The sequence below is a fragment of the Athene noctua genome, chromosome 2, assembly GCF_965140245.1.
Source record: "Athene noctua chromosome 2, bAthNoc1.hap1.1, whole genome shotgun sequence".
Taxonomy (NCBI): domain Eukaryota; kingdom Metazoa; phylum Chordata; class Aves; order Strigiformes; family Strigidae; genus Athene; species Athene noctua.
The window spans coordinates 66,416,195-66,429,273 of NC_134038.1; the positions used below are offsets into that span (position 1 = coordinate 66,416,195).

At 42.5% G+C, this 13,079-nt stretch overlaps 1 protein-coding gene across 1 annotated transcript in view; it reads left to right on the forward strand.

The window, feature by feature from the left end:
• The window catches only part of SCGN (secretagogin, EF-hand calcium binding protein), a 28,897-nt gene extending 27,184 nt beyond the window's left edge, over positions 1-1,713 (forward strand). The window contains exon 11 of the mRNA XM_074897786.1: positions 1,126-1,713. Within this exon, the coding sequence (XP_074753887.1) occupies positions 1,126-1,254 (129 nt within the window). The 3' untranslated portion in view covers positions 1,255-1,713. The remainder of the gene's footprint in view (positions 1-1,125) is intronic.
• The last annotated feature ends 11,366 nt before the right edge of the window (positions 1,714-13,079 follow it).

Consider the following 13,079-nt stretch of genomic DNA (forward strand, 5'->3'; position numbering starts at 1 on the left):
CTTCTGCATTTCACCATATCACAGAAATTCTGCCTGACATTAATATAGCTTCACTTAGCAACTCTATATAAGAAAGTTCCATGCTAGCTCATACTCTGAATTAGGCAGATGTTACCACATCAACTGTGTTAATGTGAGTCAGTCATCAGAAGTCCTTTCTTCTGTTTGACTGTGGAAGTGGTCCTCACCAGAATGACCTCATAGTTCATCAATTCAGCACAGAGATACACTTGAAAATTACTTGAGGTCTATCTCCAATCAAGAATACTGTACTCAGTGTGTCACTTCAGTTTCTTATGAACTGCATTGGATTACCTTGAGTTTCCAGATGCAGTCCAAGCTAGAGCTTTTGATCCAAATATATGTGATATTTGACTCCCTCTGAACCTGAACTGTGGCATTTCCACATGATGTGACCCAACACAGGGATGCCTTGTGCTCCCATGTCCATTTAGCAGAGAGCAGAGCCTGCAGCTGCATGCTGATGTCTGCATGTGTATGTTCTGGCCATGCAGCATGAAGGGAAGGTGTGGGAGCAGGCAGGAGGTTGGATTTGTGCTCTGTGCATGTGTGTACAAAGGAAGGAGGTTTGTACTTTCCCTAAGGGCCTTCATCGACATCATCCTTGGGCACCACAAGCTGTGCATGTGAATTTGATCTCCCGAGAAAGTGGGAACCAGAGGAAGTGGTACAGCATTAGAAGCATACAGAGGTAGCCTATAAAATGTGTCTTTAGCATTCATTTGATCCTCTAAAGGTGTTTTTTAAGTTGCTGACTAGCCTGTAAAATAGCCTACTGGCAGAAATTCCACATCACTCGTCATGTGGCAGGTTTGAGAGAGGAAGCTAGATGAAAGCACAGGTCCAGTAATGCAGTGATCTGTATTGCACACATTTCTGCAGACTTTTGTTTGATGTGGATCAGATACTGATGGCCTTGACTAAGCACAAAAATCAAGTTACATTCCCATAGTTACTCACAGCCCCATACTTCTGTTTTTGCAGGGCACCCTTTCCCCGTTCTCTTTTTGCTTTCCCAGCCAATGCGTGACCTGCTGCTTTAAAGGGCTGGGGAGATCCAGACTAGTTTTCTCTCTCAACACTGTTTTTCTCTTTTGCCTGTAGCCCAGCATTAGCGGGGTAGACCTGGACAAGTTCCGCCAGATCCTGCTCAACCACTGCGATGTGAACAAGGATGGGAAAATTCAGAAATCCGAACTGGCTTTGTGTCTCGGGCTTAAAATGAACCCGTAGCCAGGAAAGTGCTTGCGGTTGTGCTTCCCTTGTGAGATTTGCCTGCTGCTCCTCATAGAAGTGTGTCCTCCATGCTGCTGTGATGGTGGCGGGGAGCTGGGACACCGCACCACCAGGCTGGAGAGTGGCTGCATGAAGACGCGGCAGAGTGGGATTCACATGGAATGCCTCCCTGCTCCGACAGTCCCTCTGTGGTGTCCACTCACTGCCGCTGCTTGTGGGTCCCCTTAGCAATGTCTCTGCTCACGAGCACACCAGCTGCTCAGCAAAGGGGTTGATGTTGTTCTCCTCCCCCCATGAAATGGTGCCCTGCCCATCCCCTAGGATGGGGACAAGCATCTCCTTAAAAATGCCAGTGCTCTCAGAGTGCAGCTACTAGGTGTTTCTGATGGTTGCTTTATGTGTGGAGTCATTACTTTGGTGAGCGTCGTGCTTTGTTTGTGCATTTAAAATATTGGATGGATGACAGTGTATTTATGCAGAAATAAAAATGGCAATTACAGAAATTCAGTAAGATTGGAGTTTATGTGTTGTGTACAGAGAACCATCTGCCACAGACTGGCAGACCATACATTGTAGCCATTTTACGTAAAACACATTAAATAGCAAGAGGTTTTGTGATGCCTATCAGTCTTTCTTCCAACCCAAACTGAAATAATATACAAGGCTTCCATAAACTGAAAAACTGGAAGGACAGAAGCCTAATAAACAAAGCTCTTAAGCACATGCTTATTTTTTTAAATCTGTAAGAGTTAGTAAATACTCTTAACATTTATTGAACTTAAAGCTTCCCATCACTCCCAGGCCATGAGTGTGATCTTGGAGCCTAATGGCAGTATCATATTTCCCTATTCCAAAGGTTTTGACTGGATATTCAGAAAGTGCCGCACCTACACTATTATGCCCAGATAATCCTCTCTTCATTTCCAAAGAGAAAACTGCAGAGGAAGGGTTGTTGGCAAAACTCCTGAACATTTCAGCATTTATGTCTCCTACAGATGAGAGACTCAGATTTGACACCACCAAGTGTCTTTCTGGTTATATTCTTTCAACAAGGTGGTACAACGAAACACTCCCTTTATACTTGGTTTTATAAAAATTAATCAGAAATTACCTTCATTCAACACAAATAGAGATGGAGATGTCAGTCAGTAAAGTGCTTAAGAACATACACAACTTCAGGGATGTGCTAATTTGTATTTACGCTGAGTGTAAGATCACAGACAGAACAAGTGCTAAGTGTATCACCAACCATCTTTTCATCGTACCTCCAAAAGGATGTGACCTATCAGCCAAAATAGTTATGCTTTTAAGTACAGTCTCCTGTTTCTCTCTCTTCTTTCAGTCCTTATATAATTGTCCTTGTTACTAATATTTTCTTAAACTACAATTTCTATTACTTTGGACATGTGAGTAATTTCTGAACCATACACTTGTAGATGTATAATCTTGATGCTATTTGTATTTTTTCAGTTATAACAGGTCCATTCTGTTTTACACCTGTTTGACCTTTTTCATACCAGTAGAACTTTTTCTCATGTATTAAGGTATAAAGAATATCCTGCTTTGCCTCACCAAAAATACAGCAACTTTTAACTTAAAATGAAAATAATCTTTTAAAGACTGTATACAACCACAGCTCTTATTTCAAGAATTATACAGCACTTCATCTTTATTGAAATCTTATGCTTTTCACATCCTCTACAGCCAATAGAACAGACACTAAGCAGTAATTAATTTGATATGTCAGTATCACAATGTATTTTGCTTCTTTGGGGATTATTTTTTTTTTAATACTGAGTTTGCTGAAGCCTTCCTCTCTGCAAGTTCACACAAATACTTTTATTAGTTTAAAAAAGTGAGTGTGTAGCCTTCAGTGAGTTTACAAGAGCATTTTACAAAACATTTGCAAAGAGTAGTTGGAGATCATAGATTAAACGTGTATACACAGAACTCAGAAGAGGGTATTTTTATGGTTTTTAAAACGTTATTTAGTTTTGCATTCCCATGAGGAATTTTTTTTTTGTGTCCCGAGCAGAGACTAGAGAGCAGGAAAACAGGCATTCATGCTGCCTTGCTTGCAGGGACCCTAAGGGAGAAATATATCCCAGTGGGACTCCAGCCCAAATGAACTGCAGGTCCCCTGTAAGCAAGACAAAATGTCAGGAGATGCAGTGGGATTTGAGCCAATGTTACAAAGGTCAGCAAGGAAATTATTAATGACCCATGGTTTTATAACCCTCTAGCCTCTAAAAGTCAATGTTATCACAGGAGGCAGGCATTCTGAGACTTCCTGTGGAGAAGACGTGTTCCTTGCTTGCAGGGATTTATTTATTTTTTAATTATGATTTTCACTTCAATAATGAATGATCTGTAAGCCCCTTTGTACTCAGGCTGTGGTGAATTCATCCCTCTAAGACGCTAGAGAGAGAGAGAGAGAGGCAATACATTTTGATAAAATGTAGCTATTTGCCATTTTGCAAATTTGAAGGATACTTTTACATGCAGTGTGGATTATCGTAGGTACCAAAATATGATATATTATTTCACATTTAAATGGCTACATTAAAATATGTGGTTTGCATTAATTATATGAAAACATCATGCCTACAAAACCAAAAGCATTTGCACACCATGATGCCTTCTGTGCTGTAAAGATATTGAAGATAAGCAAGGAAGGCTTGGGGCTGTTCAAGTCAGTGCATCCTCTGCCAGCAATATTCTGCGGGGTATCTTGGTAACTAGAATCTGAATGCAGAAAGTGAATGAAATTTTTTGCCAAGCTATTTTCCCTTGCTATTTTCACATTTTTCTCTAGAAAACTGGGATTAAGGGATTCACAGTTTCCTACTTCTTCACAGTATGCAAATTTACTGAAATCAGTTTTAGCTGATTTATATAATCATATTTAACAGGTATATTTCCAAAAGACATTTAGTCACCACAAGTGTAGTGGTCAATATGGACAGTGCTCCCAAATGTGTCATTTTAAGGTTGGGTTTTTTTCCTCCTTTCCTTGTTTAATTGGAAAACTGCTGGATCTGGAAACCAGTGTGTGAATTTCCTCAAAGCAAAGCTGTTCTTTTGCCTCCCGTTTCACTGTAAGTTATTGGAGATCATGCCCTGCACTCCTGTCATGCTCCCTGATCATCTCGGCCCTTCTCATTTTTGGCACTTGACATAGTTTTTCTCTGGATGATTTGTCGTGACAACTTTATTCGGTATATGCTGTCTTCAACAGCTTCCGTTGACTATGTAGAATTGATACCCATGAAAAATGAACATTTATAGGGCATTTTAAATCAAATCCATCCCTCATTTAACTTCATTGGTTTCACTGGAAATGATATTACAGAGACACAATCTTTTCTTCCATCATTTTGAACCTCAACAAGCTCCTTGATTATCCTGAGCCATCACCACAGAGATCTGCCACTGGAGACCCCCAATTTCCTGATGCCATCTTGTCCCTTGGTCTATGCAATTTTTTCCCCAGAATAATGAGCCTAAATGCACACGCTCTTGCCTCATTCCCCAGTCTGAACACACTCCAGCAATCTCACATCACTGGCACCCAAACTAGAACCAGATGAGATGTTTTTAAATGGTAACATTTAAGTTTCGTCAGTGCTTTATTTTCAGATTTTCAGTAAAATAATTTTCTCCCTTTGTTTTCACAATATTACTTTAACTAACATGGGTGAAGCTGCCTGCACATCTTACAAAAATATCTTTTTACTCCTACTGAAAGCTAAGAATTGAACATCAACCCAAAAGAAGGGCTCAGAGCATAGGAAACCAGCACAACATTTTGATTAATCTCCTTTTCTGTTTGTGTGGCAAGAGAATAGTGTCAATATTAACGAAAACAATTGTGACTAATGCAGCCAGCAAGACTGGATCAGAGAATCATCTGTCACATTATAATAGGAACCCATCATGAGAAACACCTTAATTACAGCTATTATCTCTTAAAATGGCTGGGTAACTCTTACATTAATCTGATTTGAAATAGAAAGTTGCTGTTATATAGTGAGATGTTAAATGGGGCTTTGCTTAATGTGTAATTACATGGGGTAAAGTAACTCTGAAAGTCATTTTTGTATGAGGGGTACACTGACTGCTAAGAAAAGCTCTCATTTTCTGGAACCTGTATTTTCAGTAATTCCATGGAGAATTGTGTCTCACTTTAAGGAACATTTGCACACGGGAAAAGGGGGAGAAAAGAGTACCAGTTATGACCATTATGAGAGAAAATAAGGGAACCGTCTGCCTAATGCCAAGAAACATCTACAAGGAGCTCCCACTAGGTCCCAGAGGTAAAACTATTTCCCTGCCCTCTCTCGCTTAGCTGGGAACCACCAATTTTCACAAGCTCATCCCACAGCAACACGTCCTGCTGCCCACCTGCCATATGCTCAGCCTTTATGCCAGCTTCAGGCATCGCCATTGGGTTTGTTCCTTCACATTTGCTGTTGTCCATAAAAAATGCCCTGCTGCTGTGCTTGAAACTTTTGATGGGTGATGGGAAATCCAGAGAGGATATCTCTGCCCAGGAAAAATGGTTGGTGCGATGGCACGCACAGTCCAGACAAGTTCTCAGGCTGTATCTCTGGCATCATCTGGCACCTCTTCAGATGAGCTGTTTCAAGAAAAATATTTGAATAATTTGATTGTATTTGATGAAGACACCACAGACCATGAGAGCTATTATTAGGCAATGTGGCTGGGGAAGGGGCATCTGCCCCAGGCTCGGGGAGACCTGTTTTCTCCACTCTCCCCAGCATCATGGCTGTTAAGCTCAAATGATTCCAACCTGCACAGTCATACGAGGGGAAGGTTTCTGCTGTGGATGATGGGAGCACATAACTGCATGTTGAAAATCAGCCATCTTGGTTTGGAAGGGATATATTAAAAATAATGGATGTCACAATCCCAAATAAAGGAGAGCTAAAGGTGCTGGTGCCCACATGCAGTGTGAGGGACTGCATGGGCTGTACTTTATGGTGAACCTGGTTGCCTCTTTGAGGTCCTTCTGAACCAGACCCTGGAAACAAAGCCCAGGGAAGGATCTCCAGGTGTTATGGGGGAATATCAGGAATTTAATCCCTAGATTAATTTTAAATCCAGCTGCAGCTGGCATCCCTGTACAGTAATATTTTTACCAACTCTCCATAGTTCTGCTTTGTAAAGTAGTCAACACCAGAGCATAGAGAGAGAAAAGGGTCACTGCTGATGGGGTCTGAAGGAATCACCCTTCCCATATTTCTCTGTGAGGTGGGAGTTGGGCTGTAACGCTGCTGTGCAGACAGAAGCTGCAGGAGGCAGCCAAGGAGGCTGAGTCCCCTGTCCCCAGGATGCTGCCAGCTGGCAGAGCCCCCTTGGCTTGGATGGAGCTGGGCCAGCTCAGGACAGCAGATGTGGCCATGTCTCCATTACCAGACATATTTTAAAGCTTTTAAAGCTGGGGGTTTCTACATTAAGTAGTGCCAGTGCTAGAAAGTGGCAGCATTAAGGCTTGCTCAAGCTGACACCATAGTTGAACACCTCTAGCTCTGAGGGAGGCTGTTACTAGGACTGTGTCTTCTTTATATGAATAAAGCTTGTAACACAGTCATCAAGGGGTTTCTTGCAGCTGGTAGAGCTAAGGAGAACATGTTCTCATTTTTTGATTCCCTGCAAATTCTCATGTAAGATATCCCTCCCAATGCCTCATAGAGACAAAGATGGGGAAGAGAGATGCACGCAGAAATCTCGTTTGGGTGGCTGTTTGAACAGATTGCTGTCATCTGTCACTTTGGCTAACATGTCGATAAATTTGGTGGGGCAGCCAAAGACAGTTTTTATTTACTGTTGTTAATCCTTAGGAAATGGGTTCATTTCTTCAGTGCATAAAAACTAGGAGCCAGCAGACTGCCAGGATTTTCCTTGCCAGCAGGCGTATGTGCCTGGAAAAATCTTGTTTTTAGATGAGGATCCAGTCAGGACCTGGGCAGCAGAGCCTGTAGGAACATAGTGCCTGTGGTTTAGGTGAACCCTGCTTCAGCTGGCAGTCAGAGTGAGGGCGGCTGGTTGCTACAGTTTAGGGGAAGAGCAGTGACTTCTTCAGACACGCTAACTGGATCACTGGGAAACCCATGAACACACACGAAGTTCAGGCCAACCCATTTTTTCAGTTCTTCCTGCAAGCAGAGAGTATGCACGCGACAGCTCAGACAACACATGGTGCTTGCCAAGGCACCACAATAACTTGATTGTTTGCCTAAGGCCTAATTAATGAGATCGTCAAAGGCAACTGTTTCCTCCTTCCTGATGAGTTAAATGTGTACAGAAGCATGAGCATGAGTCTGAGACATTTCCTGGTCATTAAGCTGAGAGTAATCTGCTTGCGTTTGGGCTACATAGAAGATCATAACTAAAGCAATAGATACTTGCATTTTTATCATAAAGCATAAAATGCTAATAAGCATGGCATATTACAAGGACTATACATGATTGGTACAATGACAGGATGGTGTTTAGAGACTCATTCTAGAATTTCTTTAGCAATATTTTTTCAGCAAGGATTACTTTTTACATCTAAAGAGCGGAAGATCCTATGGGCTTAAAATTAATGACATTCAGATAGCTTTGTTTAATTTTTTAAGGGTTAGAAATTGCCTAATTTTAAAAGTGTCTTGTAGGTGTTATTTTTAGGTTCAAAAATTTTATGGTGCATGTTCTGCCTCCTCCCTGTTTGCTGATTATGAAATTTAGCATATGCTTTCCCTGGCCACAAGTTCCACTCTTCTGCTGGTGGGATCCAGAAGTGTTACTGCCAACACCTGCTGTGCAGCGGTGATGAATCAGGCCACACAAAATCAAGTGGCTGACTTTAACTTGTGAAATCTCTGATTTGTCCTTCTCTCCTTGCCTCTCTTCATCTTTGCCTGGCTTTTCCTCTTTAAAGAAACCTGTGGGAATCTTTCTATCATGCCTTTCAGGTCTGAACACTCTTGGCCACCGCATCTACAAGCTTTATTCTACCTTGTTTCACTGCTCTGGGAAGAGACAGAAATCCAGACTGGTAAGTGGAAAGAAGAAAGGAAAGGTAACAGCATGCCAGTCCAAGGCAATGGTATGTGCCTTGTCATCATCAAACATGCATCCTTGCCTAAATTCACACCTTTAGGCACTTTGTTGACTCTGATGGCAGTGCAGCTCTCCTTCCCTCACACTTGGGAGATGTGTCTTCTTAGAGCTGCTGGGGTGCAGGTTAAAATCTCATCAGGCTCCCAGTAGAGCTCAGGCTCAATGAAGCAGGAAGGTGTGTGGCTTTTCAGTCCACACAGATAGGGGTGTGCAGGATAAAACATCAAGCATAGCCCTGAGGGATGCCTGAGGCTTTCCCCTCAACTTCTTTCCACAGCCTCTGAAGTTGTTGGTGCTGGGGGTGTCCTCTGCTGCAACCATAAATATAGATTTTGTTGGCCACAATCCTAGTTTTTAAAATTTCTCATGATCCTGCTGGGTTTTTGGAGGCAGAGGCAGACACTGCTGGGGCTCGAGCAGGGCAAACCACATTGCTGAGGCTGTTCCTGACCCCATGAGACCCTCAAAAGCTGTGTGCAAGGGGCTACAGCAGAGGAGCTGAGGAAATTCCTTGCACCTCTGGCATTTCAAAGCAACTCAGGGAAATTGTCCCAAGAGTGGTGAGGACATTGCTTTTCAGCTGGAGGGCATCTGGAAGGGAAGCTGCAGTGCCTCTTCCCCAAGCATGGAGCCCTCCAGGGCAGCCTGGAGAGATGCTGTGGCCACAGCAGGAGCAGGTAGCTGGGGAATGACAAGTTCCTGACATCTGCCACACGGCTGTTCCCTAATACATTTTCTGTCAAGTGCCTTACAGAGTAACACCAGCAGTGCACAACTGATGGCTCGGCACTGCACCCCTCCCGAGGGAGGGGGCAGCTCACACTACTGGGATGATCTTTATGTTCTCTTGAACTACAGGATTTTTGCTGCAATTCATTTTTTCCACAAAAAATGCAACAAAAATTCCTTCACAGTGCATTAATATTTGTTGATGTTGATTTTTGCCACTTCATCATAGAATCACAGAGTAATTTATGTTGGAAAAGACCTTTAAGATCATCAAGTCCAACTGTAGCTTTTCATCAAAAAAAACCCCCAACATTAAAATTCAGCTCTAATGCCCTAATAAACACATAGAAATGTGTATCACTTCAGTACAGGATACCTATCGAATACCAATCTTCCTAAAGTGATAAATCTGGGAAGGAAGCAGCAACCAAGACAAAGTCCCATAACCTTGTAAAGAAGCTTTAGTGACCACAGGCAGCAGCGAGGCAGCACTGTGCTATCTAGTCCCTCTTCCCGGGTCATCCCACTGTGTTGGTGGGACATCCTTTGGTCAGGGGCACCTGGCAGGGCTGACCCCTTTTGTCCAAGCAGTCACAAGCCCCAGGTGTTTGCAGGTTCAGAGCTCGTCTGTTCTTGGGAATTTTTGTCACTTTACGCATCCTGTGCCTGTGTCTGACAATGCCTCCAGTTGCCAGATGCATAGCTATTGCTCCTCCTGCCCCAGCTATACAATGATACCTTTTTTTTATCTTTGCAAAGACTTTCCTCCATTTTTCTGATCTCTTGGCACTCTGCTTGAGAAGTCTTAAAGTACTCTGTGGCAACTACTGTCTCTGGGGTATTTGGGGTTCAGCCATGGGTTCTGCATGCTAACCATTGCTCTTGCCAACCACGGCTGGCTGACAGCAGCATCGCAGAAAACACAGGCTGGTTCAGGAAACAGCCTGGGAAGAGGACATCTTGCCGTTTCTAGAGATGCTGGGTCTGTACCGGCTGTTTCACAAGGCAGGATAGGCTGTAGGTATTTTGCTCCATATGAAATGCTGTGGACAATTCCTGTCAGGCACAGTAGCCATCAAGCTGGGGCTGTTCTCAAATGTCACAGAAATATCTCAGGTTTATCTGTGGCCAGCAGTGTGAGCAAGCTGGCTGATTTATCAACACCTACATTCACCCTTTTGGGCAGCACTGTCAGACATTTCCCAGGTCAAATTCTGTCCTCATATCAACCCACACAAGCCCATTAATGTTAACTGAGAGGAAATTCAACCTCAGCTCTGTAAGGGGCACCACAAATGCAGTAGGCTGAGATATAAACTCCCCCGCTGAGCTGTTTAAAGCCAGCCAGCGGCACAGGTGCTACATCTGGCTTTGAGGGGCCCAAAGCCTGTGCAACGTGAGACAGATGGGGATCCTCACAGGGTGGAGAAGCACTGAGGAGGGACAAGCTCCCTTCCCGTTAACCAGATGGGCACTGCTCTTCCTCAGCAGCCATGAATAGTTTGACAAAAACACAGGAAAGCATAAGTCCCAAAAACCACATCATGTGTGGGTAGAACTGGATGTGAAAAGAGTGATGGATTAGTTGGTGACAAAGATGTTTCATACCCTACTGGAAGAACAACAAGAAGAAATGACTTGTGTTAGCATCCTCTCTGTATGTTATCTTCTGCCGGTTAATAACATATGAGTATGTTAAAACACAGTACATGGTTGTCTTCTTCAGGAGGTTGTCTATTTTTCCTTTTTGCTAAAAGGCCAGCTCAGTAAGGAGCACTTTCCTACCACACTGTTATATTCTTTTAAGTTTTAGTAAGGAATGAGCCACACAATAGCCATCCAAAATTCAGCAAGTTCCTCCCTCTCTGTATTTGAACCATCACCACAGCTAGCTTGGTGTCCACAGAAATATAATAGAAAATAGCTTATTTTAACATACATAGATAGGCCTCTCAATCTCCCAGACATAAAAGACTTCTCACAAATAATTGGTGGTGAATAATTGATGCAATTAAAATATCCACTTTTCCCATCAATGGGAGCAGATCATTCATTCTGATTGCTTCAGCACTTTCTGGGAGGTCTTTGATCAGCTTTGTAAAGCACACTCTACATTTCCATTTTCTGCTTCAGATAAGTTTTATCACTGGGCAAAGGGCTTAAGGAATTAATTTAACCCAAGAGTCTGTCAGGCTTAGACTTCAGTCTAGGAAGACACTGAAATTTTTTTAAATGTCAAACGCTTCCCTTTAAGGGCCATGTAAACCTGCCACAGGTACCCCCTTCAAAAAAATGAGTGTGCTATAAAATGTAGTGCTTGGATGCAGAGATAACAAACCCCACCATGGGTGCAACTGCATCATATATTTGTTCTTGTCTAGTTTAATGGTTCTGTTTGAGACTTTTAGGCACAGCCACTAAATAAGCAGGCATGTGTATATGCGTTTTTATGAAGTCTTATTACAGTAAAGGGAGTTCTTTGAAAGAGAGGGAAATTAGTGATTCATTAGCTTAAATTGCTGCAGATTTCATTTAAGAGTTAAGGGTACTCAGAGCATCCTGATCTCAATTCTATTTACATTCCCGTACGCTGCAGTACTACATCCATATAAAATCATTACAATGCATAACATCAGTTTTGAAAAATCTAATCTGACTTCAGAAAATCATCTTCATCTCGTTTATTTGAGTCCCCAGTGCAATTTTCCAGTGTGGACTATTTCACAGTCTTTAAATTCACTTACCACAAGCAAGTGTGAAAAGCAGACTTCAGTCAGTCATAAGCATACAAGAAAAGAAAGAACTGAGACCAGTGGCCAAAGCTCTTTTAAATTTCAGCCAGTACTCATGGAAGTATTTTCACATCTTCATTTCTACAGAAAAATGCACAAGTGCCAATATTAAGCAAATTACAGCTCTGGGTAGGCTCTGTCTTGTGTATGTTGGAGTTGTTGCCTTCATGTCAGCACAGAATCAGTCTTGTAGCTGTGCATTAAGCAATGCAACCAGTGTCCATTCTGCATAGCTCATTCTCTCCTGTTCATTTCCAAAGGGAGCAATTAGATGTGTAGCATTACAGCGTGGTGGGATTTTGTAATTGATATAAAGGACTGCCAGGAAAACCAGCTAAAGTTCACAGGTTAAATTGGTCCTGTGGATCTCTGCAACAGATGGGAGCCAATTAAAATTAACGTTAAATTAAATTAACTTTAAATGAACGACATTATATTTGAGAATTGACTCAAATTAAATGACTCCCCATTTCCTTCCCTTTATGTTTTCTATTGATGATGTTGCCACTTAAAGGTCACGCTATTTTTTGAAGCCTCTTCGTGAGGTTTGTTGTTTTGCTGGTGCTTTTTAAATCCCACAGTCCAGATGCATAGCGGTCTCTGCTTGCACGGTTGAGCCCCCTTGCCTGCAGATATAACTCCTCATGCAAACAAGCATCTGAAACTACAAATTAGAAAATTAGATGTGGTTGCCTAATGGCATTCAAGGAAATGGCCATTTCATGCACAAATTAGAGGTTTTGCAATGGTGAACGCATGGAGCAACACAGAGGGAGATGTGTTGAAAATACCACCTGCAGGACATATGCCCACAGAGCCCAGGATGATGGGGACAGGTTTTGGGACATTTGCTCCTGGCTGGAATATACTGCTGTGCCTGCAGTGGGCTGCACAGCCATCCCTTTATGATCTGCAATTGCAGTTAAATGCGGTATATTTAAATTACCATGTGCCATAGTCAGGCTTCTACTCTGGCCTGTGGGGCTCACAGAGCTTGTCTTAGCTTTGCAAGGACTTTTTCTGGGTTTCTCTTTGCATACTGAGAAGCAGCATTATCATGCTGCATTGGGTCAGCTAGAGCTACATCCACTGGAGTGTAGCTTTTTCCAAGGAGAATACGGCCAATAACTCTTATTAAGTATCAGCTTAAGCTTCTCTTAGGCCTATATTTCA